Consider the following 26,146-nt stretch of genomic DNA (forward strand, 5'->3'; position numbering starts at 1 on the left):
CCCCAGAGGACCCCTGAGGGAGGGAACACTTAATCCCCAGACCCTGGGTCAGCCTTGGGAGTGAGGGTGGTGGGGGGCCTGCTGGGCAGAGCCTTGATGCCGGGGGTAGGGCTTGCTGCAGAGGTGGGCTTCTGCAGTGAGGTGGGAGTGGACCTCAGGGGTGCCTCTGCCTAGAGGATATCCTGTTGAAATGCGGGGGAGACTCAGGGTGGCACTCGCCACACAGGAGAGGGGGCAGGCTCCCTCTCCTCAGGAGGTGTGTCCTCAGACTGAGAGGAGAAGAGGCCAGTGGGCTTTCCCGCGTTCCCAGCATCACCTGTGGGTGGCGGCTGTGGATCTGAGGAAGAGACCCCTACTCCGGACATGGTGACGCAGTAGTCACCAACGCCTCTGCCCTGTGTGGCGAGCTGTGCGCCTGAGCCCTGACCTGCAGAGCAGGGTCCCGGGGTGGGCCTGTCTGCAGCCCTGCCTGATTTGCAGATCTACCCCAACGAGAGACACAGCATCCGCTGCCCCGAGTCCGGGGAGCACTACGAGGTGACATTGCTGCACTTCCTGCAAGAGCACCTGTGACCTGTGACCTCCGACCTCTGCCCTGATGCCGCCGCTGCTTTTCTTGCGTATTTGTAATCTTTTAGTTTTTGAAGCTTTCGATTTGTTTGCTTGCTGCTGCTTGGGGCCCAGGACAGAGGCAGTGGCGGCCCCCATGCTGCCCTCCTTGGGCTGGTTAGGAGAAGACCAACACCGGGCCCACAGCCGCCATGGGGGATGCCACAGCCCCATACTTGCAGCACCATCCCAGCTCAGAAGCATGTGCCGCCCCGCCGACCCCCGCTGCAGAGTCGTGTGTGTTTGGGGAGCATTTTAAATAATTATTTAAAAAATAGGAAGCAAGCGGTACCGAAATGTAAAATTGGAGGTACGGCACTGGGCGGCTGGGGACACCACGCCCTCCTGACGCCCAGACTATGTGGAGCTGCCAAGCCCGTGTCCGGGGCGTCCTCTGTCCTGCCTGTCTCTGCCCAGTTCCTCCTCATGCACCACCCGGGGGTGCCAGGGTCGGGAGTAGGACCCATCCTGACCTCAGGGTTGTATCCCTTCCCTGCCCCCCTCCCACCAGAGTTTGGGCATAAAGAAGTAAAAAAAAAAAAAAAAAGGAAAAAGAAAAGAAAAAAAAACAAAACAAACAGAAACCACCTCTACATATTATGGAAAGAAAATATTTTTGTCAATTCTTATTCTTTTATAATTATGTGGTATGTAGACTCATTAAACGATTCCAGATGGAAATGGTGCTGTAAGGCTCCTTCTCAAGCTGTGTTGGCCTGAGGGATTGGGGGGTGTGTGTGTGCTGGGCTGGGAGGGAGGTATGAGACACATGGACACGGGACCAGGACGGGGGTGGGGGGTGTCACTGGGGTACATTAAAGATGCCCCACATGGGCTTCATCCCAGCCCTTGGAAGGTGGAGGCCATAGGGTCAGGAGTTCAAGGTCATCCTTGGGTACTTGAAACCCTGTCTCAGAAACATTTCTTTTTTTTTTTTTTTTTTTTTTTTTTTGGTTTTTCGAGACAGGGTTTCTCTGTGTAGCTTTGTGCCTTTCCTGGAATTCACTTGGTAGCCCAGGCTGGCCTCGAACTCACAGAGATCCGCCGGCCTCTGCCTCCCGAGTGCTGGGATTAAAGGCGTGCGCCACCACCGCCCGGCCAGAAACATTTCTTAATCATTGAAATTATTCTTTAAAGATGTGTTATTTTTAATTATGTGTGTATTTGCATGTGTGTGTGTCAGTGGGTATGGGCACGTGAGTATGGATGTCTCCATAAGCCAGAGGAGTTGGATTCCCATGGAGCTGGGTGTGAGCCTCACCCACAGTGAGGGTGTGTGGAACTAAATTTGAGGCCTCTGGAAGAGCAGCCTGCTCCTAACTGTGAGCTGTCTTCTCCAGCCTTCCAAGTACTGAAATTATGAAGGCCGGTCATGATGGCCGTCCTAGCACTCGGGAGGCAGAGGCAGACAGATCTGTGAGTTTGAGGCCAGCCTGGTCTACAGAGTAAGATCCAGGGCAGGCACCAAAACTACACAGAGAAACTCTGTCCGGAAAAACCAAAACAACAACAACAAGACCCCAAGTTCTAGCCCAGGACAGCTAAGCAACACAAAAGTGAAAGAATCCACTGTCCCCTGCATCGGGACATCCTTCTTCAGCGCAGGACACTGTCAAGACAAGGCCTGTCTGGCCAGGGGGGAGTGGGAGCAGGCAAGTGTGTCTGTCCTAATAACACCTTTAGGGGCTGGTAAGCAAATGGCCACTTCAGGCCATAAACCTTCAGTTCAGCCACAGACCATAGAACTGGGGCTGTGTCTCAGAGGCTAGGACAATCACCCAGCACACAAGACCCCCGGGGTTCCATTCCCAGCACCAGTGAAACCTGTCATCCCAGCACTGGGGAGGTGGAGGCAGGAGAATCAGGAGTTCAAAGCCATCCTTCCCTTCAAATGGAGTTGGAGGCTAGCCTGGGATCAATGAGCCATCTGAAAAATATAATAAAAATATTTATTTTTACTCTGTGTGGAGGACTATCTTGCCTGCATGTACATGTCTGTACACCACATGCATGCCTGCTGCCTGCAGAGACCAGAAGAGGGCGTCGGGTCCCCTGGAACTGAGTTACAAGAGGTTGTGAGCCACCATGTGGGTGCTGGAACTCAAACTTGGGTCTTCTGCAAGAGCAGCCAGTGCCCTTAATTGCTGAGCCATCTCTCCAGACTCCACAATAAAATATTCTTAAATGAAATTTAAACGATAAACTAAAGTAAGTTACAAAACGAAAAGCAATCAAAATTTTTAAAAATTAAAAGTGAAGCCATATTAAAGATAATTTAACAAAATAAAACCGCCATGCTGCCCGAAAGATGGAGACCTAGCGTCCATTTAAACGAGACATAAATCTAAATATACCGGAATACCTTTTTCACCCTAATTACAATTGATGTCAGGCATTTTGATTTGGGGAACCCGGACTGAAACGGGGGTGGGGGGTGGGTAGGGAGGTGGGGGAAAGCAAAATATGGTAACTCTGACCCCTGCAGCGCAGAGACGAATCAGCGGGCGCCAATCAGAGGCGCTGTCACGCCTCACGTGCCAAGACGTGCCCCGCCCCAACATGGCGGCCTGAGCGTCACTGTATCGCGCCGACGTGTCCCGCGCCGGCCGCTCCACGTGTCCCTCGCCGCGCCCCGTCCGCGGGCGCCTGCGCATTGGCCCGGAACCAAGATGGCGGCGCCCAGAGGAGCCTTCTGGACCGCCCTGCTCCTGGCGGCCGAGACGCTGACGTTGGCGGCCGCTGTGTCCGAGCCCACTACCGTGCCGTTTGACGTGAGGCCCGGAGGCGTCGTACATTCCTTCTCCCAGGACGTAGGACCCGGGGTAAGTGCTGAGCCTCCCTCAGGGGCATCGACGGCTGGAGACTGCCGGTGTTGGGCGGAGCCAGACCAGGGAGCGGGGTCATCGCGGAAACCGGGTCAGAATGTCAGGGGCGGGGCTACCTGAAGACTGTCAGTTCAGAGGGGGCGTGGCTGCCACCTTATCAATCACTTCCCCTTGTCCATCACGTTCTAGAGAAGGGAACGCTGTCTGATGGGGGCGGTGGGTCTCCGGATCCTGCGCTATGTAGGTCCCGCGAGGGTTGAGCTCGGACCAGAGAGGACGCACCCCAGGCCTCACACGGGTCTGGCCACTCTCCTTTCATGGCCGTGAAGCCAGCGGTCAGCCTAATTGCAGGCTCCCCAACTTCCCTGTGACAACTGTCCCTGGTGACCTTTCCTGAGAACATTCTTACAGCCCAGGGCTTCCTGGCAGGCCTGTGTTGCAGGCAGGAAGGAGCAAAGGCTTGTGCGTGTCAGGGGCTCCCAGGTACCGAACCCAAAGCCAGTATTCTAAAGGAGTGGCTGCTGAAGGCCATGTGACCTTCCCAGGAAACCCCGGGGATTGTGCGAAGTTCTGTGCTCCTGGGAGGAAAGGAGTCAGATGGCCACTGGAGGGCGTCCTAGAGCCTTTCTTTTCCTTTTATATGGTACTGGGATGGAACCTAGAGTCTCACACAGGCAAGTGTCTACCCCAGCTCCAGCCCCTCACTGGAAATTCTAGGCAGAGACTCCACCCCTGACCACGCCCCCAACTGGGTAATTCTAGTCGGGGCTCCACCCTGACCACGCCCCCAACCCCTCACTGGGGGAATTCTAGGCGGGGCTCCACCCTGACCACGCCCCCAGCCCCTCACTGGGGGATTCTGGGCGGGGCTCCACCCTGACCACGCCCCCAGCTATCACTGGGGGGATTCTAGGCGGGGCTCCACCCTGACCACGCCCCCAGCCCCCTCACGGGGGATTCTAGGCGGGGCTCCACCCTGACCACGCCCCCAGCCCCCTCACTGGGGATTCTAGGCGGGGCTCCACCCTGACCACGCCCCCAGCCCCTCACTGGGGATTCTAGGCGGGGCTCCACCCTGACCACGCCCCCAGCCCCTCACTGGGGATTCTAGGCGGGGCTCCACCCTGACCACGCCCCCAGCCCCTCACTAGGGGATTCTGGGCGGGGCTCTACCTTGACCACGCCCCCAGCCCCTCCCTGGGGGGTTCTAGGTAGAGACTCCACTCCCTGACCACGCCCCATGCCCCTCACTGGGAATCTAGGCAGGAGTTCTGTTGTTGATGTAAGTCACCAAGGCTGGCATTGATCTTGCAGTTTCCTGCCTCGGCTTCCTTGGTTACTGTTAAACCTGAGGACAAAACATTTTCACAACTGTCTGATTAAAGCAAGCTGTATTTAGAAGTCCACAAGGGACTGACTGGCCAGACGATTGCCTCCCCCTGAGTCGGGGTTTCCGAGAGCGGCCCCTCACCGGCTTTTGAGGTCCTTTTTATGGGGAAGGGTTAGGGTTGATAGAAAACAGCTGTGAGATAACTGGGGGGACTCAGGGATCAAGGTAGATCAGTACAGGAACACATCACGTGGAAGGGGAGTTGTCACAGGCGTGCAGGAGTTTAGCAAGGCAAAGGGGTGGGTATACATCATGGGGTCCCAAGGTCAGCATAGGTTGAAAAGCATGGTTTCCAGGGTACAGGCTTAGGAAACGGACACTTATGCCTGTAAGGCATGAAGACTTAGTAACAGTGCAGGACAGTGTGGCCCCTGTTCTGATTTCACCAGTACCTGAGATGGTAGGCATGCAGCGCCACACCCCGTGTGCTGGGGTCTTGATTCTGGACATCGAGACGCTGGTCCTTCAGCCTTCTTCTGTTTTCTCTTTTCTAGGGCAAGTTTACATGCACATTCACATACGCTTCCCAGGGAGGGACCAACGAGGTGAGTAGTCAGGTCTCACGCAGCTGGTGTTGAGACGTGGCCAGGCTGGTAGGTGCCTCTTGCACTTGTGGGCAGGGTCTTGCCACTCAGCACAGAGAAGAAGGTGTAGACTCAGTGCGTTTTCTTTTTGGTTTTTGGGAAAGACTTACTTTTTGAATGTGCATGGGTATTTTGCCTGCATAGTATCTGTGTACCACCTATGTGCTTGGTGCCTGTGGAAGCCAGAAGATGGTGACACAGCCCCTGGGCCTGGAGGTACAAACAGTTGTAAGCTTCCTTGTGAGTGCTGGAAGAGCAGCCAGTGCCCTTATCCTCGGAGCCACCTCCCTAGTTCCTTGTCGTTTTGAGACAGGCTTACACTGCAGCCCAGAACAACCAGGCTTCCTGTGTTTTCCAGGCTGACCTCAGACTTTGGGCAATCCCCCTGCCTCCATCTCTCAGGTGCTTGGGTGACAGACTTGAGCCGCCATGTCTGTCAAGATTCTCTTCACTCCACGCTACAAGCGTCGAGACAGGGAAGGGGGTGGTTTGTCAATCCTCCATTCATGGTGCCCCTCACTCAGGATGTTGCCATCAATGAGAGTGGGCTTGATATGTCACAGATGTGTAGTTCAGAGTCCAGGATGACCCCTCGTGCTGTGTGAAGGAGTGGTCAAGGCATCCCCACTGCATCCACTCACTAGGCAGGACTCCTGTCCCTATCCCTGTGGGTGAGTCCAGTTACCACAGCAGGAGGCTGGAGGCTGGTTGCTGTCTGGCTGTGCACTCTGCTGGGGGGATGGTGGAAGCCAGTGGTACTCACGGCTGGACTGGAGCTGCCCACCCCACCCCCAGCAAGGACTTCAGGTAGCTCAGCTTCATGGCTGAAGGCACTGAATTCTCAGTCACAGGAGCCTGAAAGGACCCCGAGATGCCTTGGCTCTCGCCTCACGGAGCCAGTGACCCACAGTGCCAGTCCCTGATTATTGATCCCTGTGTGGTCAGTGAGCCTCTGTGGTTCTTACTGGTCAATGTGTTCATGATTTTTGACAGGATCTCATCATGTAGCCTTTGCTCTGCCTGCCTCAGCGTCCTGAGTGCTCAGATGACAGTGTCACTCTTGGGCAGAGGGACCTTTGTTATCTCAAAGTGGTCAGTGCCTCAGGAGGCTTGCCTGAACAGCCAGCCTAGGACAGTCCTCAGGGCAGCCTGTGAGCTGGCAAGGGGTTGAACCCCCAGCAAGACCATTCCCCTGCAGTAGAAGGCAGACGGTACAGCAGCATAGGGAGCATTAAGGCCAGCTGCCATGAAGTGAGATGCCTGCCCACCATGGGAGCAACCTGTCCCTCTCCCCGACCTGCTTCTCCAGAGGAAATGTTGGTCTCTACGGAACCTTGCACATTAGTGTTCTGAGCAGAGCCTCCGATGGGGCCAGTGAATGGAAGTGACTCGATATCCTTGGATGGATGTACATGCACAGCACAGCACCTTGATGGGCAGGAATACGTGCTCTTGTGCACAGTGTTGTGTACGGTCTGGAGAGTGATCGCAGCCTTGCTTGTGGTGTGGAATGAGTGGGTTGAGTATGTACATAGCAAGCAGAAAAGAAGAAAAGAAAAAAATGGAGAGACTGTGGACTGCCAAACATCTTCAGCCAGGCTCACGGGCAGCAGAAGCCAGCATGCAGTTCCCTCAGAGGCCAGAAGGGGGCGTCTGATCCCCAGGACCAGTTATGGATGGTTGTGAGCTGCCATGTGGGTGCTGGAAATGGAATCCAGGTCCTCTGCAAGAGCAGCCAGTGCTCTAACCACTGAGTTGTCTCTGCAGACCTTTAGTTAGTAAGAAACCAGCTGTGGATGCAAGATGGCAGTCAGCTGGACCCAAGTAGCGAGCCCCCAAGACAAGTCTCCAGCTTCTTTTCCCCACTGTAGGAAGGGCTTTTAAATACATAATTTTTAAGCATGTGTATATAGTTAGTGTGTGAGTGTGTACACATGGGTGTGTTGCCCACTGAGATTTCCTGGAGCTGGAGTTACAAGTGGTTGTGGACCACCATGTGGGTGCTGGGAACTGGACCCAGGTGTCCTAGTCAGGGTTTCTATTGCTGCAATAAAACACCATGACCGACCCAAAGTTGGAGACAAAAGGGTTAATTCAGCTAACACTTCCACATTGCTGTTCCTCACTGAAGGAAGTCAGGACAGGAACTCAAGCAGGGCAGGAACCTGGAGGCAGGAGCTGATGCAGACACAATGGAGGGTGCTGCTTACTGGCTTGCTCCCCATGGCTTGCACAGCCTGTTTTGTTTTAGAACCCAGGACCAGCAGCCTAGGGATGGCACCACCCACAGTGGGCTGGAGCTTCCCCATCAATCACTAATTAAGAAAATGCCCTAAGCTGGATGGTGGTAGTGCACACCTTTAATCCCAACACTCAGGAGGCAGAGCCAGGCAGATCTCCATGAGTTCGAGGCCAGCCTGGTCTACAGAGTTCCAGGAAAGGCACCAAAACTATACAGAGAAACCCTGTCTTAAGAAAACCAAAAAAAAAAGAAAAGAAAAGAAAGAAAGAAAGAAAAAAGAAAATGCCCTGTAGGCTTGTCTGCAGCTAGATCTCATGGAGACGTTTTCTCAGCTGAGGCTCCCTCCTCTCTGGTCACTCCAGCTTGTGTCAAGTTGACATGAAACCAGGCAGGACAGCAGGGCCTCAGGAGAGGGTCTGCTGCCCACTGCTCAACAGGCTGGGCTGTTCTGTAGCCACTGCTGCCGGTTATAGGGTGGGGCCAGCCCTCTCCCAAGCAAGACCTCGGAGACACACTGATCCCACTCCAGAGCCAGCTTCTCATCGAGCTCACGGAACATGTGACAGTGACAATTTCAGTTAGCAGGAGCATGGCCCCAACACCTGATACAGCTGAGAGGGACCTCTACAAACACTGTGCTCAGTGAGAGACCCCGGCACAGAAGCCACAGTCTGGGACTCCATTGCAGGAAGTGTCCGGGACAGGGCAACCCAGAGACAGGAAGTGGGTACTCTGGGGTGGGAGGGAATCAGGGAAGGTTTAGCATGGGTCTTCCTTTTTCACTGAGAGTGTCTGGATGCGTGATAGTAGCGATGGCTGCACTGTGTGACTAGACCTCACGGACTTAGTGTTTTAACGTGAGTGGTCCCAGGAAAGAAACATTTCCACTTTATTTTGCCAGCAGTTTTGGGGTTGACTGTGCCTGAGCTTAAATGGATATAAGAGGAGCCAATAGCAGTCAGGGTGGCAACACTCTGCAGGCTGAGGCAAGAGGGTCAAGGGTTCATGGTCGTTGTCAGCTTTACAGAGAATTCAAGAACAGCCTGGGCTACAGGAGACTGACCCTGCTTCTAACAGAAAAGCAAGATGTGGAGCCTCTTAGCAGCATTTCTCAGATGGGTTGTTTGCAGGGCCCAGAAGCTCTGGAGCAGCCTGGGAGTTCAGGATTAGCCTGTCTGTGGAGCCGCAGGAACCACCCAGAACCAGCAGCCTCTCCTTGGCATGAGAGTAGTTGGGTCTCACAGCTTAGCTTTCCAGCAAAATGAACCTGAGTGGCTGCAGGGTCCCCTTGTAATTGACATAAACGTGGGTGTCCCGGCAATGGAAAACCTCTCTGTAAAGCCCGGAAGGGCAGCAGTGGGGCCTGCAGCCAGGGCTGGGGTGAGAACTGTTTGGTTGGGTTTTGTTTTTGTGTTTTAAAATTAGTTATTTTATGTGTATGGTGTTTTACATGCATGAATGTCTATGCACCAGCTGAATATCTAGTGTGTTGGAGACCAAAAAAAGGGCATCAGGTCCCCTGTAACTGGAGTTACAGATGGCTGTGAGCCACCGTGTGGGTCCTAGGAACAAAGCCTGTGTCCTCTGGAAGAGCAGCCCATGCTCTTAGTTCGGAGCTGTCTCTCAGTCCTGGCTGCTCTGGGTTGTTGTTTGAGACAGGGTCTCATGTTGTAGTGCAGAATTTACACCATAGCCCAGGCTGGCCTCAGACTCAAAGAGATATCTGCCTCTGCCTCCTGAGTGCTGGGAAGAGAGGCACGCACCACTATGCCCATATTGCTTTTGGTTTTTCCAGAGAGGGTCTTTTGTAGCCGAGGCTGGCTTCCTATGTAGCTTAGGCTATCTCCTGATTGTCCTGAGTGTTACTGTGACAGACATGCTCCACTGTGCCCTGTTTCTGGGGTTGGAACCAGGGCTCCATGCTAAGACACTGACCCACAGTCCCCAACCCTTGTCTGCTGTTTAGACAGGGTCTCACTGTGGCCAAGCTGGGAGCCATTCTCAAGATGTCGTCCCTTAGGGAAGAAAGTGACATGGGCAATGTCTTGATCCACCAGAGGACAGTGGCTGTGGCTCTACTGTGGGACACACAGCCTGGGGGGGACTGTGTGTCATCCTTGTAGAGAGGCTGGTCACCTGTCTTTGCTCACCAAGCCTGTCTTCTCTCCCCAGCAATGGCAGATGAGCCTGGGGACGAGCGAAGACAGTCAGCACTTCACTTGTACCATCTGGAGGTGAGCCGCAGCCACAGAGAATGCACCGGACTGGGGGTGGGGGTCACTGCGGCTACTGCGCAGGCATTTTCTGTGGAGAACAGACTTGCTGGTGGCCCTGCGGCCAGGGAGGCTGCCAGTGTGTGTGTTAACACCAAAGCATGGGCAGGGAGGGAGGAAGATGGCAGAGGGCAGGGCAGGGGCTGGGGAGTGGGTCACAGGGCAGGGCTGGGGAGTGGGTCACAGGGCAGGGCAGGGGCTGGGGAGTGGGGTCACAGGGCAGGGCTGGGGAGTGGGTCACAGGGCAGGGCAGGGGCTGGGGAGTGGGTCACAGGGCAGGGCAGGGGCTGGGGAGTGGGGTCACAGGGCAGGACTGGGGAGTGGGGTCACAGGGCAGGGCTGGGGAGTGGGTCACAGGGCAGGGGCTGGGGAGTGGGGTCACAGGGCAGGGCTGGGGAGTGGGTCACAGGGCAGGAAGTCATCAAAGTGCTTTTGCACATTTTACAAATTGAGGTAGAGTCCTGCCTTCTGGGGAGTACAGTCGGCTGCTGTTCCTCATGTTCACCAGCTCTGGGGAGGCAGAGGCAAGGGGATCAGGAGCTCAAGCTAGCCTTGGCCAGGTTGGGCTACCAGACACCCCATCTTTTTTTTTTTTGGTTTTTTGGACAGGGTTTCTCTGTGTAGCTTTGCGCCTTTCCTGGAACTCACTTGGTAGCCCAGGCTGGTCTCGAACTCACAGAGATCTGCCTGCCTCTGCCTCCCGAGTGCTGGGATTAAAGGGGTGCGCCACCACTACCCCCTCCTTAAAACCTAGTTTTAAGGCAAACCCCAAGAGGTAGCTCTGTCTCCAGGAGCTGTCACCCCCACCCCTTCATCCCTGGCACCCGGAAATCCCTGCCACGGAGTCTCACGTCACCAGGCTCCTCCCAGGGCCCTGACTGGTCCCCTCAGTGCTAACTATGTCTCCCGACAGGCCCCAGGGCAAGTCCTACCTCTACTTCACACAGTTCAAGGCCGAGGTGCGGGGTGCTGAGATCGAGTATGCCATGGCCTACGTGAGTACCAGTCTTAGGGACCCAAGGACGGGAGGGGTCTGCAGGGCCCCAGATAGCATTCACGGCGAGGGACTCAGCCACCCTGCTGATCCCCAGGGCTCCCACCTGAGTTGGGGACCTCAGGAGGAGGCTCACAGTGGGGAATGTAGCCCATCCCTCTACATAGACCCGCTTCCCCCCAGGAGGCCAGAACAGTGGGGAGCTTGGCAGCAGAGGCTGCGGCCCCGAGGCCCACACCTGTTCCTCAAGTCAGCCAATGACAGGTTCTACCCTCCGAGCACCAGAGCCGAATAGCAGCCTCCTCAGGTGTGCTATTGGGAGCTGTCTGTCACCTGTGAGCTGACCCCTGCCTGGGATCCACGCTGAGAACACCACACACCCGCTCCAGCAAGCATGCCTGGCCTTAGGCCACAGTGCTCAGAGCCAAACCTAGGGGACTGGAAGGGACTTACTTCTCTCTCGATGTGTGTCTACCGAAGTGCCCTGTTCTCTTTTAGTCCAAAGCTGCATTTGAGAGAGAGAGCGATGTCCCCCTTAAAAACGAGGAATTTGAAGTGACCAAGACAGCAGGTAGGTGAACATGGGACCCCGCAGGTAGAAGGCAGGCCAGCACCTGGCAAGAACCGTTTGCAGAGAGGTGGCCAAGGGCCTCACGACCATGCACTGCAGACCAGAAACTGTCTTGAGAGCAGGCGCCAGGCTAAAGAGAAGCTGCTTGCAGGCTGGACCCTGTGCTGCAGCTGCTGCCGTCTGTTTAGCTGGCAGGCAGCACCCAATTACCCGACCTGGTCACTTCCTATGCCGTGTGAGCGGAGAGACCATGCAGAGCTCAGAGCTAGAGGATTAAGGGCCCCAGAGTAGCTTTGCTACACTGTGGCGACCTGGTGAGGGGGACACTTCCTGGTGGGGAAGGGGCCTCAGTCCTCAAAAGAGCTATTCCAGGCTCCACTGGGGATTCTAGGCAGACTCCACTCTGACCACGCCCCCAGCCCCTCACTGGGGGATTCTGGGCGGGGCTACGCCCTGGTCACGCCCCCAGCCCCTCACTGTGGGATTCTAGGCGAGCTCCGCCCTGACCACGCCCCCAGCCCTCTTTGTAATTTCCCAGTCTCCCTGAGTTTCCCAGGCTGGCCTGGGTCTTCTCCACCTCTTTTAGTATCCAGAGTAGTATCAGCATACTTGGCTCTGCAGTTTTCCTTTCATGCCTGCCCTGCCATCCCTCCCCTCTGCCGGCACTGCCCGGCTCTCAGCCTCTCCTGAGGCATCCTGTCAGGGCCATCTCTGCTTTTGTCTTGCAGTGTCTCATAGGCCTGGGGCCTTCAAGTCTGAGCTCTCCAAGTTGGTGATCGTAGCCAAGGCGGCCCGCTCGGAGCTGTGACTCTCCCCTGTCCTGGCTGTGACGTCCTCCTCAGGCTCACGGCCCCAACTGCGTGTCTGGCACACTGGTTCCCACAGGAGCTGGTGCTGCCCTGTTTACAGCTCACACTCCGGCACTCTGCTGGACTCAGCCCTGTCACCCATCTCACCAGGGAAGGTACAGGACATGCTGGGTGGGACCTAGGGGCCTCCTGGCGTTCCTGAAGTCAGGTGTGGTTTCTCCTCTGAGCCACAGATGAGCATCCCCATCCCCGGGACTGTTTCTTACCCCACCCAAGGCACCTCCATTCAAAAGGAGAGGAAGAGACGCAACAAATAAATAAAGAACTAACCACCCCAGCTGGGGCTCTGTGGGGTCAGGACTCAGACTCGGACTCCCACCACCTTCCACAGTAGCAGCAGCAGGCGCAGGCATGTGGCTTCTCCCAAGACTGACTGTCACACAGGGCCAGCATGGCGGGTCCCAAGGCAGCCAGTGACTTTATATCCACGGAAGGACTAGTCACTCTCTCCTGAATTGCCTTGAATCCATCCTGCCCCTGGCAGAAGGATCCCAGGGTGAGGCCACCGTCCCCACAGATTCCAGCTTCAGGTGGGCTTTTGAAGTCAGATGGAGGCTAGATGTCGGTAGATTTATTTTGTGCTTCTGTCTGTGAGTCTGTGCCTTTTGTGTGCCCGTGGAGGCCGGAAGAAGGCATCAGATCCCCTGGAGCTGGAGTCACAGGTGGTTGTGAGCTGCCTGTGGGTGCTGGGAGTTGAACCTGGGTCCTCTGCAAGAGCAGCCGGTGCTCTGTTGAGCTGCCTTCACAGCTCCAGTATGAAATCTTTAAACTCAAACTAAAAACAACCTGCAGCCAAAGTGACCTACGTGAGCCCTAGTGTCTCAGGCTTTCAGAGGGCCCACCGCCCCTCAGACCTCTGGCCAAACATGATGTGAGGGGCCGGGCCGCCAGACAGGCCTGTGCCTCACACAGACCTTGGGGTGCTGCAGCTGTTTGGGGAATAGTGCCCCATAGCAAGGGCTAGCACCTTCCTGCTGCCCCAGGCGTCAAGGAGGGGACCTCTGGTAAAGGCAAGAGAAGCTCTGAGTGGGAGGCTAGCCTGGGCTACATAGCGAGTTCCAGAACAGCTGAGACTGCACAGTGGGACCCTGCCTCAATAAAGGGGAGCTGTCCTTTAAGTGGAACCTGAGGACATCTCATGCTGCGTGTGCCCTGGGAAGGACACAGCCATCAGCATCCTCTTAGGGGCCTGAGGCTCCAGGGGCTCCAGTACCTGGGTGTAGGTGGCATAGTCCTAGCCTCACGCCCCTAGGTTAGAAAGGTCACAGGATGCGGTGATGGCACTGGCTACCTGGCTCCTCCTGCGTGCCTTTGATAGTCCCCAGCTGTCACAAGGAAACAGTGGATAGAACTGGGTGCTGGGACACAGTGGCCCTTTAATATTTAATCTTATATTTCTGGGGGAAATTTTTGTGCTAGGAATGATCCTAATGCCTCAAGCACAGGAGGCCAGTGAGGCCCCAGCCACGTTGAGACCCTCCAATCATCTTACTGGAAGCTACAGCCACCAGCCTGTGACAAGCCAAGGGAACTCAGTGGAACCTGGGGGGTGTCTATCCCCAACCTGTCATCCCTGGGCTGGGCAGGGGAGGGGCCTCTGACATTTGTGTGGATGTCTTAGTCTGTCTGTGGGTGCCAGAGAGCCAAGGAGCACAGCACAGGTCACAGGACTGCTTGTGGGACCTGGCTCTCCTCCATGTGGCCACCAGCATAGACAGACTCTGGACGTCAGGCTTGGCAGCAAGCTTCTCTACCCTCTGACCCAAGTCACCAGCCCCACAACAGCTTTAAAGATTTTTCCCTCCCAGGCCTGGAAGCATAGGCCTGTGAACCTAAGCATTCAAGCAGCTGAGGCAGGAGGATTGTGAAGTCCAGGCACCCTGAGAATCTAAACCTAAAAAGGAAATAAGGCTGGCTTGGTGGCAGAGCTGATGTACAGCACACACAGGCCCAGTGACACACAGTAATAAAGTGACGTGTCCCTCGCGTGTCTCGTCCCTTTCTCATCTCGCCCGTGTGAACACGGCCCCCAGACGTTTTATTCCCCTCATTGGTCTATTTGGTCAGCGTGAGGGTTTCATCTGGGGACAGCAGCGTGCATATTGGTGTCCCAGTTTTAAGATCTGGCCCAGGGCCTAGAGTGAGACAAGTGCCCAGTGGAGCTGGAATGTCAAGAAAGGCTTCAAGGACCTGACAGGAGCGATGACTGCAGCCGGGCAGTGTGGGGCTCAGGCTGCGATGCTGAGGCAGGAGGATTATGAATTCCAGGCTACAGGAAAAGATACTGTTTTTAAAACAAAGATAATCTATGGCTGTTGGTGGGATCTTCTGTGTAAGTGTTGGCTGCTGTCTGCATACTCTGAAACACTAATAAAGCCTCTATTACTCCCCAGGCCCCACAGGCTACAGGGTGTAAACTTTGCCCCACATACACGCAGCTCTGGATGTTCTGTGGCCTCCCCAACACCCCAGATAACCTTCCCGCCTGCAGCATTGCACAACCGCTGTGTCAGCCACGATGTGCAGATGCAGGGCCTTCACTGGTTTCAGGGGTCTTCCCCACTGTGTGCGCGTGCTAGACTGGCCACGCCCCCACCCCCTCACTTGGTGATTCTAGGCGGGGCTCCACCCTGGCCACGCCCCCCAGCCCCTCACTGGGGGATTCTAGGCGGGGCTCCACCCTGGCCACGCCCCCAGCCCCCTCACTGGGGGTTCTGGGCGGGACTCCACCCTGACCACGCCCCAGCCCCTTACTGTGCACAAATGTCACTGAAGCCTCCCCACTTTTCCAAGGATAAAAGTTCTTGTAGTGACCATAAGGTTAAGCCAGGTATGACATCATGCTCCCCGCATGCGCGGTCAATGTTGGTTACAAGCCCTGGCCGCCATACAAAGAGAAAAGATGGGTTTGTTTCCCAAATACAGCATTATAATTTAACACAGACACGTGCCCCCAGTGGCTCTGCCCTGCTGAACCTGGGGACAGCCTCTGAGGTCCCCAGGCTCCTCCCTCCCCGTGAGGACTCCAGCTTTCCCACCACATCAGTGGCTCCTTGCTGCGTGGTGACACGGCTGGGCCACGTGGAGGTCAGAGGCCAACTTGTCAAAACTGGTTCTCTGCTTCCACTGTGTGGGTTTTGGGGATCAAACTCCAGTCATCAGGCTTGGGGACGAGTGCCCCAACGCGCTAAGACGCCTCACCGGCTGCTGCTTCCTTTTCTTAGATGCCAGGGCGCAGTCTCCAGACGGGGTCTCTTCCAGATCCCAACACGTCCCAGCCACCGTGGCAGGCTGGGACCGCTTCAGCGCTAGTCTGGTGCCAGGGCTTGAACTCCACTAATAAAGCGAGTCACCTTGGGAGGCCCTGAGAGTCAGGAAATGAACATAGACATTTGGCAGGGGGCAGGGCTCGGGGAGTACAATTCTTTACTCCCAATTCTCCACGACCTTGTCTGAGATAATGACAGCACCCAACAGTGAGGTGGTGGAGCACACCCGTCACCCCAGCACTCGGGAGGTGTTAGCAGGAGCAGCGGCAGGGGTTCAAGGCCAGCCTCGGCTACACAGTTTGGGGTCAGCCTGGGCTACATGACAGCGTCTCAGAAGTAGAAACGAGGAGCAGAAGTTGGGACGGGCGACGGTCACCAGGCCAGGTCAGATGCCGCCCTCGTCCAGCATCCTCCCAAGGCCATCGCAGATGCGGCGCAGGTGGCTCCGGTAGGGCTCCGCCGGGCCGTACAGCGCGGCCAGGAAGTCGCCGTTGGCAAAGTGGCCGAAGACGTGGTTGATGCGGCCGTGGGACTTGGCGGTGAGGTGCGGGCCGGTGGCCTGGTGCAGCAGGTCCCTGCACTCCAGCAGCCCCGCGGCCAGCACGCGCCGGTCGAAGGTGAAGTCCACCTGGTGGAAGCTGAGGGCGGTCATGGCCAGGCTGCGCACCCGGGCCCGGAACCGTCGCAGCTGCGCCAGCTCGTCGCCGTCCAGCTGACCCGCCCGGAGCAGCACGGCCAGCTTCACCGCCACCTTCACCAGGTTCTTCACCACCCTCTGCGCCTCCTTCCGGCTGCGGGTGAACTCCTTGGTGGCCTGGTACAGTTCGTCCAGGATCGCGCTGCTGGTGTCGTCCGCGAACACCGCCACCATGGCCTTGGAGGCCATCTTGCTGAGGACTTTCTTCTGGGCCTGCAGGGCCAGGCTCTTCGTGCTGAAGGTGTCCATGGGCCCTGCGGGGACGACAGACGCGGTGTTCAGGTCAAAGCAATGCACGTGGAATGGTAAAATCTGGGCGGGGCTCAGCACCATCCCTACTCCCTGCCAGCCAGCAGGCTCTTTCCCAGCTGGGAGTTGAGGCTCTGATGGTTGCCATCGATGTAAGAGCCGCCCAGAGGCCGAGCAGGCGCCAGCTCGTCTCACTCCCTGGTTCCAGCAGTTCAAGCAGTACCCAAAACCACTGAGAGTTCTCATGCCTCTTTCCTAATAAACTCCTACACATCCCTCAAAGCCCTATCCCCAAACCCTTGCCTTTTTTTCTTAACAAACTCCTACACACCTCCCAGTGCCCAGAACCTCCGACTCTCCTGTGCGGTACTCCCTCTGAGTCATACAGAGCTACATGGCTGCAACCTCCTGCCCCCTCACACCACAGAGGGAAGTCGGGGCTTGACCCCTCCTCTGCTGTGTTCTCGGGGACCCCTGGCCCCTCTGGGAGTGAGCAAACCCGGAATAGCCAAGGGACACACAGAGGCCGGGTTGAGACCTGGCCCTCGGGCCTCGCCCCAGGCCCTGGTCAGCCGTGCACCACCCACCCAGCCCGCTCATCCCCAGGCCCCCTATAAAGCCTGCCTTTGTGTGAGCCCAGACCCCAGGCAGCCCCCGCTCTCTCCATCCTCTCCTTGGCCTTAGCGGTCAAGGCTGGCTCCATGGCTTCCCTGCCCCCAGCGATCACCACCCCCGCCGTCCACCAGCCGGGGCCGGGACACGGCTGTTGACACAGAGCGCCCGCCATGTGAACCCATTTCGTCACTTCGGCCAACGCCATTCTGCAAAGAGCACAGCCGTCCTGAGTGGCCCAGGCGGGATGAATGCACAATGGTGGAATCTGTCCCCTCCAAGTCCCCTGTACCCGGGGGCCAGGCAGCAGGACAGGACGGTTGGCCCCAGTGGCCCCACAACTGAATGCTCCAGCCTCCTCCCTGGTGTCTGAGGGCACCACATACTCCAGACGCGGCACACCTGCCACCTCAGCGCTCGGAGGTGGAGGCAGGACGGTCAGAAGCTCAAGGTCAGCCTCAGCTACACGGGGGAGCTGGACCTACATAACCCTCTCCGAAAAACAGAGAAGAAAGAGAGAAAGAAGCTTTTTGTGCAGACCAACCAGAGGGACCTCCCCACCCCCCGGGGGCTGTTTCCTAATTGACACTGAACAAAGCGGGGCTCACGGAGAAACAAAGTCCGGAGTTCCTGTTGGCTTGGGGGCTGTGTGACGCCAAGGGGAGTGCTGACCCTCTCTGGGCCTTGCTTTTCCCCATGGACAAAGCCAAATTTGGACTCTGTGGCTCAGGAGTGAAGCTGAGAGTGTGGACGGACTTCCGGAAGACTAGCAGGGGCCGCCACCTGGGGCAGCCAGCTGCTGGCCTCCACTTCCTGTCCTGAAACCCATTGTCCTGACAGACCAGGATGGCTGCCATCCCAGGGGACAGGCCTTCCTGCCTAAGGGGCCTGTGTGCGGCCACGTGAGGCCTTCGGGCAGGGACTTTCCCAGGGACGAGGTGCTGTGGCCTTGGTCCCCGCCCACCCAGTGCCATAGCACCCAGCCAAACTCGGGAGCCAACAGCCCCCCCCCACCCTCCAGGACTCAGAGGCAACACTCATTCAGTCACTCAACTGCCTAATGGGTATTTATGAAGCACCAGCTGTGTACCCAACACCAGGGGCCCAGAAGTGACCCAAAGAGACCTTGCCTCTGCCTCCAGTTGCCTCCCAGCACCCCAGTTCTGCCATCTTCTAGTTATAACACGATTTGGGGACCATCTTGAGACTGGAGTTGAATTCACAGGCCACGTCACCCCCTCCATCCCTTAATTCATTTTTTTTCATGTATTTTTGCTTTTTTTTTTTTTTCTTTTTCCAGGCTGGGTCTCCTGTCACCCAGCCTGGCCTTTGACTCCTAATCCTCCTGCCTCAGCCTCCCCACCATGAGATGACAGGCATGCACCGACTGTGTCTGGCTGGAACCCTAAAATCACCCTGAAGAGGTCTCGTGAACCAGGGGGAGGAGGGAGACACCAGGAATCATTAAACGGAGGAAAAAGCAAAGATTGGGCCTGGAGGTCGGAAAGGCCAGAGCAAGGTCCCAGACCCCAGGACAGGAGGGACAGGTCAGAGAGGGGACAGTACGGGGAGGTGCTTGTACAAAGGCCCCACGGCAGAGCCACACTGGCCTTGGGCCCATTCAGGCCACCACAGCTCCTCACCCTGTGGGGACAACAGTCCCACATCCTCTCCTGGGCCCTGGACCACATCTTAGACTTGGCGGGTTTTTTAAGTTTTGGTTTTGTTTGAGACAAGGTCTCATTACTCATAGCCCAGGCTGGCCTCAAACTCACAGAGAGCCACCTGCCTCCACCTCCCAAGTGCTGGGGTTAAAGGTGTGCGCCACCGCCCGGCCCGCCTTAGACTTTTCATCTGCCGCCAAACCCTGCTTGAGTTTTGTCCTCTGAACCCCGTCAATCACTGCAGCTCCCCGCAACCCACAACAGCCCCTAATATTCCCTTGAGCCTCCGGCCACCTCAGGGGGCCTTGACTTACACAAGGTTGGGTTACATCTTGGACTCTCCCCGTGGGTGGGGACAGATGTGGCCCAGTGGCTGGCTCTGAACTCAGTGATCAATCGCAGCCTCTGCAGCAAGGCCGAGCCACCGGGGCCACCGGGGCCACCGGGCCTTTGCACAGCTGTTGTGGCTTCCGAGAGGCCTTTTCGAGCATAAAGGTCCAGGCTCAGGAGTGCCTCCTTGACCCACTTCCTGCTTTTTCTTTTCCCCCAGTTTTTTCGTTGCTTGTCCTCTGGTTTTGCTTTTTGAGTCAAGATGACCAGAAGCCCACTGTAGCTGTGAACTCCCAATCCCCCTGCCTCCACTTCCTGAGTGCTGGGATGATGGGCATGTGTGGTGTTGGGGGTGGCACAGTTCCAGTCTGTGGGTGCAGGAGGCGGGAGGGTGGGGTCTGCAGGTCACACCCCACTAAGGCATACAGCTGGTGCCCAGTAAATGTGTATGCAATGACGAATTCCTGAATTATAAGTGAAGAACTCTGGAGAGAGATGTGCAAAGACATGCGGGCCCCAGTGACTGGAGGTTCAAACCAGGGTGACACATGTGTGTGATCATCATTGTTGTCCCCTGTCCCCTCAGCCCACCCAAGCACAGTCCAGGAAGCCTGCCAGTGGGCACGGAGCACCGTCACTTTCCAGGTACCTTGGTAGTCTTGGGGCCTTGGGACAGTGCTACACCCCGTCAAGTGGCCGAGTGGCCAAGTGGGTAAAGTCTTGCTGAAAACATGCAGACCTGAGTTCAAGTCCCCGCAGGAAAGCCAGTGGGGAAAGCCGAGCAGTGGCGGCACACGCCTTTAATCCCAGCACTCAGGAGGCAGATGCAGGTGGATCTCTATGAGTTTGAGGCCAGCCTGGTCTACAGAGTGAGTTCCAGGACAACCAGGGCTACACAGAGAAACCCTGTCTCGAGAAAAAACAACAACAACAACAACAACAAAAAACCCCCAAACCTAGGAGGGATGGTCTCACTGTAACCCCGAACTGGGGATCCCTGGCTCGCTGGCCCTCACAGAGCCCCAGGTTCAGGGAAACCCTGCCTCAGAGGACAGGGTGAGAATGTCTGGGGACAGCTGAATTCCATTCTCCACAGATGCACACAGGTGGCCATGCCAGGATGACCCCTGGGACCCCGGTGTGTACCACAGAGCCCTCTGGGCCTCACAAAATGTTTCCCGTCACATCAAATTTCAATCAACAAACAAACGTGACCTGTGCTGCCCTTCCTGATATTCACTCGCAGGTACCACACACACCCCAACCTCAGAGCCTCCTGGATGCCCTCTGGCTCCCAAGATGGCCACCCTGAGGCTGGGCAGTGGGAGACAGCGAGCCGGGCCCTTCCCACCCCAGCAGGAGGATGTCTGTGAGGTAGAGGCCAGCCTGGGCTACAGATGGAGTTCCAGGACACCCTGGGCTACACACAGTGACATCCCATGCCCCAAATAAAATGCCTTCATTGCTTTCTGAAGTGATTGCAAATGCTAGGAGACGCCCTGCCCCGCCTCCCCTTGCTCATAACCCCGACTTGCTCGTGCCTCCATCTTGATTTTGTAAATGAAATTTTTCTGTCACACTCCACACACACTCATTTGCATACCCAGAGGTGGATGCAGGTGGATGGGCCCTTGTGTCTTGGCACAGCCGATGCTAGAGCCTGGTGGTCAGTCCCCAGGCTCTGTCTCCACCACGGCCACAGTTGGCTACACAGTAACCAAGTCCAGGCTTCTGCAGAAGTCTGAGGATCCTTGTGGGATCCTCGAGGCCATCACAGCCACACAAGACAGGTGAAGCTGGGAGGCTCCTGCGCTGTTTCTAACAGACTCAGGAGAGAGAGGACAAACTCGGGCACAGGCCACAGTCGGGCCATGGGGTGTCTGTGCTGGTGGCCACCGTTCTCAGTGCTGGGGACTAACGACCTCCACTTCCACCTCTGCTGCGCATGTGGAGGCCAAGATCAACACCTGAGTGTTCCTCAGTCACCCCGCACCCAGCCCTGCACCCAGCCCTGCACCCAGCCCTGGCCACCCAGCCCTGCACCCAGCCCTGGCCACCCAGTCCTGCACCCAGCCCTGGCCACCCAGCCCCAGGGACGCTCCTGTCCACATCCAAAGCATGAGATTACAGTTGCGCCTCCTCAGTCCTGGCTTTTGTGTGGGATTCCGGAGGTTCGAACTCAGGTCCTCACGCTTGGACAGGAAACACTTTACCTGAGCGTCACCCTCAGCCCTGACATTGGCTTTTTGGTTTTTCTTTTGGTTTTTATTTCTCCCCCACTCCTTTTTTGTTTTGAGACAGGGTCTCTCTATGTAGCCCAGGCTGGCCTTGAACTCACAGAGATCCCCTTGCCTCTGCTCCTGAATACTGGGATTAAAGGCGTGCGCCATCACACCCTACCTAAATAATAGCTTCATTGAAACAGCATTCGCATGCCATAAAGTGCACACACACACACACACACACACACACACACACACACATATATATTTACTTATTTTGGTTTCCGAGACAGGGCCTCTCTGTGTAGCTTTGGTGCCTGTCCTGGAACTCACACTGTAGACCAGGCTGGCCTCGAACTCACAGAGATCCACCTGCCTCTGCCTCTCCCAAGTACTGGGATTAAAGGCGTGCGCCACCACCGCCCGGCTTATGTTTTGTTTTTTGTTTCCCCCGCACAATATATAAAGCTGATCTTGAACTCCTGATCCTCCTGCCTACACGTCCCCAGCTTGGCTGACAGACCTGTGCAACCCACCTGACAGCTTTATTTATTTATGACACGCTTTACGTTCTGTCGATGTGGCCGTGGATAAAGGTGCTTGCCACCAAGTCCTGTAGAGCCTGAGTTCGATCCTGAGACCCACCCAGTGGAGAGAGAACCGACTCCCACAAGTCATCCTCTGGCCTCCAACACACAGTAAATAAATGTAATAAATAATAAATATAACACGATTTACTTAGCTGGAAGCACTCACTCCTTGACTTTTAATCTGGGTTTAACAACCAGATGGCAACATTCCCGAAACCCAGCAGTAGCTCTCATGAGGCCGAAGCTGCCGCCCGCCTCTGGGCAGCCCCCGGCCTCATGAATTCTTTATGTTCCACACGCAGCACATCCATAATTGATGTCGCCAAGCCCGCCATCCTCCCTCTCCTCCCTGGCTGACTGTCCCAGGGGTGGCTGGGCCAAGGCCCCCCGTCACCCAGGGCCCCAAAAGTCTCTGTCCCAATGCAGTCGCCTGCTGGGGACTTTGCCTGCAAACAGCACCTTTAGCACCAGGACTGGGACTCACCCCCTTCTCCCCCCACCCCCACCCCCGCCATTGGCCTTCTGAGAAATCAGGGAGGAGGAGGTTCCCCTGACGGGGAAGACACTGGGCGTTCTCAAACAGGGTCCCCACAATGATGCTGTCCCAAGAATGGGTGAGGAGGGCCGGGAGGCAAGATGGACATGGACTGAAGAAGCAAGTTGTTGAGGGGCCGGAAATGTGGCTCAGCAGGTTAAAGGTGCTTGCTGTCAAGTCAGACAACCCGAGTTCGAGCCCTGGACCCACTCGGTGGAAGGAGGGCCAGTTGTCTGCTCCATGTGCACAAAAAGGAATAAATTAATATATTTTTAAGAGGCTGTCACACAGCCACAGGGGGCATGGATTTCTGATTCAGCTTCCACACATGGCCTCTTTAGGGACTGAGTTTGAGATAGGGTCTCACTCTGTAGCCCAGGCTAGCTTCGGATTTACTGTCATCCTCCTGCCTCAGCTTCCTAGGTACGTTCCACCACACCCAGCATCCACTCAAGAAGGGGAGTGTGAAGGTCATGGGTGTGTGCATTCAGCCCCAGGATGTATCAGCTCCCTCCATTCTCCACACTCCACAGCCTCCATCCTGCTTCCTCTCACCCTGGCCAGTATCCCTGAAATACCAGAGGCCCCTGTAGGCACTGAGTCAGTTCCCTCTCTCTGCCCATAGCCCTCCACGGCTCCCACCTCCCACACTGTTGGAGCCCAAGTCCTGAGACCTCCCTTCTCCCTCTGCTCCACCACAGGCTCCTTCATGCTCCTCCTGTACATGGCACACCAGACTCCATCCTGCCCCAGGGCCTTTGCACACGCTGAGCCCCTACTTACAAGACTCTTACCCCAGGTTGCTATGTGGCTGATCCCTCCTCTCCATGAACACCCAGTTCTCCCGTCCCTTTCTCATCTTATGGTTACAGCTGTAACTCAGGACAGAGTCCATCTCTTTCAAGTGTGAGGCAGGAGAGGGTGGGCACCGGGCCAGCTTTGGTCACTGCTGTGTTCCATTAGGCACCATACTTGACACTTGACTTCCCCTCAGTGTTCAGGAACTGTTTATCAAATGACTAAGTCACCTCTCATGGTTATGGCAAAAGGAGAAACTGAGGCTGTGGCCGGGGAGCTGACAGATAGTCACAGAACAACACTAAATCAGAACTGGGATATGAATCCAGCCCCTCACAAGGAGTTCATCTCACTGCAGCCTCCTCCCTACCCACTCCCCAAGACTCATTCCAAAACTGGAGGAGCCTACTGATCCAGTCTGGGAATCTTCCAGAAGCTGTGTACCCTTCCACGGTACCTTTGATCGACCTTTGGTCAGGGCTGCAGACACCTCCAGCCCACAGAACACCCTCTGGAGGTCCTCGGTGGCCTCAGCCACTTTCTACATGGGGAAACAGAGGCTCAGGGACTCAGAGCGACCTTGCAGTGGAGAATGCTGGGGTGCTAGGAGAGTGGGCTTGCTGGGTCCCTGGATCAACCCTCACCCTCTTTAAGTCTCCAGTAAGCCCTGGGTGGCACCTGACCCGGCAGGTGGCATGTCCCCCTGTGGCCATGACTATTTGGCCTCCAGCTGTGCTGAGTCCCCCCTCACACTGAGTCAGTAAACAGACTTTTGTGGACTGAGTCCTAGTTTACCCAGGGCTCAGAGGGTAAACTGAGAAACAAGTCTCATGTCCCTGCACCCTCAGGACCCACCGGTCATGCATCCCAGGACTCCCAGCCCTGGCCCAGCGCAGGTGTTCAGTGCCAGCACTCTTTGTTCTGACACAGTATAGTCCCCACGGCCCCGCCCCGTCCCTCCCAGCCACCCACGTCCTAGGTGCGGCCCAGATCATGAACTTGTTATGTTTCAAAGTTGGCGCCTGTGTTGCTCAGCCGTGGCTGTAGAGGGCATGTGCAAAGGTCCTGAGGCTGGACATTCCATGTGGTAAGGGGCAGCCACGTTGAAGTCCCAGGACAGAAAAACAGGAAGTTTGGCACACAAAGCCCACATTCCCGTTTTCCTTTCTTTCTCTGTGGTTTGTTTGACACGGGATCTCACTGTATAGTCATGACTGGCCTGGAACTCACTATGCAGACCTGGCCTCAAACTCACAGACATCCACCTGCCTCTGTTTCAAGCACTGGGATGAAAGCCACACACCCCGACCCCTGGTTTATGTGGCAATGGGGCTGGAACCCAGGGCCTCCGGACCGATAGGTGAGCACTCTCCCCACAGGGCTACACCCCAGCCTCCACTTTGTTTTAGACATGGCCGCACTGTATAGGCCACCCTGACTCTGCCTCTGGTGTTTTGTCTTCGCTTTTAATCCTCCCAGAAGCCTCTAGCCCCAGGGAGTCCTGAAACAACCATCCCAAGTCACAGACGGGGAAACTGAGGCTTATAATTAAGTTACTTGTTTAAGGGAGTCAGGCTTGTGTGAGCCATATCCTGACCCCAAGGGAGGTTTCCACAGGCTCCACAGCCTGGAGCTGGGGAAGTGACCCAGGAGCCTGTGTACAGCTCGACCCTCACCCTGTCCCTCTCCAGACTGGCCGCTCACAAAGGTAAGAAGCCACATTCTGGTTCCCTCTGTCTCCACCTCCTTGGCCAACCACAGGCTACTTTCTGGGCCTCAGTTTACCCTCCAGGCCACCACTGAAAGAGCCAGGAGGCCACAGACCTGGGTCAGGTCACCTGCCAATTATGTGGGGGGACTGTCCCAGTTCGCAGCTGGTAAAACCGAGTCCAAGCCCTCAGGGCGATGGGAAGTTCCCAGTTTGGATGACAGGGCTCAGGTGGGGTCCCTGTACCAGCCAGAGCCACAGTGGGGTCCAGCCAGCCACCGCCGGGAGTACCCAGACCATTTTGGAGTCAGGCTGCACAGCTGTACAGGGCCAGGTCCATCAAGTCCCCTCGTGAGGGCCGATGCTAAGACCATTACCGTAGCCCACAGCAGTCTGCTCACACAGCCAGGCACAGGTATAGAGGGAAACTGAGGCCGGGATGCACATAGGGCGAAGTGGGGATAGGAGGGGACGGGAAGGACCCAGGATTGGGGGGTGTGGGACCCCGATCGCTCACCTGCTCCTCAGGATCCGTCTGGCCGTCACTTTTGTGCAGGAACCTCTGTTGGGCTGGAGGCGCTGGCGGGTGGATCTGAGCGGAGGCTGGGTAGAAGGCCACGCCCCCACATAACCACGCCCCTACCCAAGACAGGCCACGCCCCCCACAGACGCTCACTGGCTCAGCAAATGGTAGCGCACGGGCGGTGTACAAAGGGACCAATAGCAGCAGGTCTCTGCCTCGGAGGGAGGGTGTGGCGGGGGCGTGGCCTGTGGCCGGGGGATTCCTCCGGAATAGAGCCGCGCCGGACGCCGGACGCCCAGGCGAGGGCGGCGCAGGGGGTTCCGTGGCGGGAACTGTGGGGGGGAGGTGGAGAGGAAGAAGGAGACTGGGGCAGAGAAAATTGGGTGCATGTGCACCCCGACAGAGATCCGAAAGGACAAAGCAAAGAAACACGCCCCCGTGAAGCACCAAGAGGCACATGGACCCCTCCGGGCCGGCCTCAGTTTACCCACTGAGTAGTTAGGCTGCCACCTGGGACCCCCATAACAAATGCACCGCGACATTTGTCTTGGGACGATCTTTGGGGCTCATGAGTCTTGTGAAGAACCCCCTT

At 56.5% G+C, this 26,146-nt stretch overlaps 3 protein-coding genes across 5 annotated transcripts in view; 2 read left to right on the forward strand and 1 right to left on the reverse strand.

The window, feature by feature from the left end:
- Positions 1 to 1,159, forward strand: part of Dpp9 (dipeptidyl peptidase 9) — a 34,056-nt gene extending 32,897 nt beyond the window's left edge. For 2 of the 3 annotated variants that reach the window (XM_052746885.1, XM_052746886.1), the window contains one exon: positions 481 to 1,158. In XM_052746885.1, coding sequence (XP_052602845.1) covers positions 481 to 573 — 93 coding nt within the window. In that variant the 3' untranslated portion in view covers positions 574 to 1,158. Of the gene's footprint in view, positions 1 to 480 lie in introns of all 3 variants that reach the window. The other variant, XM_052746882.1, reaches the window with a different exon arrangement.
- Positions 1,160 to 3,234: 2,075 nt separating this feature from the next.
- Positions 3,235 to 14,345, forward strand: Mydgf (myeloid derived growth factor). The gene is made up of 6 exons (XM_052746887.1): positions 3,235 to 3,431; positions 5,319 to 5,369; positions 9,823 to 9,884; positions 10,837 to 10,918; positions 11,416 to 11,488; positions 12,217 to 14,345. The coding sequence occupies exons 1-6, from the start codon at positions 3,279 to 3,281 to the stop codon at positions 12,294 to 12,296; spliced, it is 501 nt and encodes a 166-aa protein (XP_052602847.1). The 5' UTR covers positions 3,235 to 3,278; the 3' UTR covers positions 12,297 to 14,345.
- Positions 14,346 to 15,264: 919 nt separating this feature from the next.
- On the reverse strand, positions 15,265 to 25,650 carry Tnfaip8l1 (TNF alpha induced protein 8 like 1). The gene is made up of 2 exons (XM_052745705.1): positions 25,549 to 25,650; positions 15,265 to 16,577 (listed from the first exon to the last, which is right to left on the reverse strand). The coding sequence occupies exon 2, from the start codon at positions 16,570 to 16,572 to the stop codon at positions 16,012 to 16,014; it is 561 nt and encodes a 186-aa protein (XP_052601665.1). The 5' UTR covers positions 16,573 to 16,577; positions 25,549 to 25,650; the 3' UTR covers positions 15,265 to 16,011.
- Positions 25,651 to 26,146: the final 496 nt, after the last annotated feature.

This window comes from Peromyscus californicus, unplaced genomic scaffold (genome assembly GCF_007827085.1).
Source record: "Peromyscus californicus insignis strain IS unplaced genomic scaffold, ASM782708v3 Scaffold_1__1_contigs__length_55948999, whole genome shotgun sequence".
NCBI classification, from domain to species: Eukaryota; Metazoa; Chordata; class Mammalia; order Rodentia; family Cricetidae; genus Peromyscus; species Peromyscus californicus.

Excerpts from the sequence above, each read along its gene's own strand:
- Mydgf (XM_052746887.1), top strand. The coding sequence starts at position 3,279 with ATGGCGGCGCCCAGAGGAGCCTTCTGGACCGCCCTGCTCCTGGCGGCC. Across the intron at positions 5,370-9,822 it reads CCCAGGGAGGGACCAACGAG|CAATGGCAGATGAGCCTGGG; the intron begins GTGAGTAGTCAG and ends TTCTCTCCCCAG. Across the intron at positions 11,489-12,216 it reads TGAAGTGACCAAGACAGCAG|TGTCTCATAGGCCTGGGGCC; the intron begins GTAGGTGAACAT and ends TTTGTCTTGCAG.
- Tnfaip8l1 (XM_052745705.1), bottom strand. The coding sequence starts at position 16,572 with ATGGACACCTTCAGCACGAAGAGCCTGGCCCTGCAGGCCCAGAAGAAA.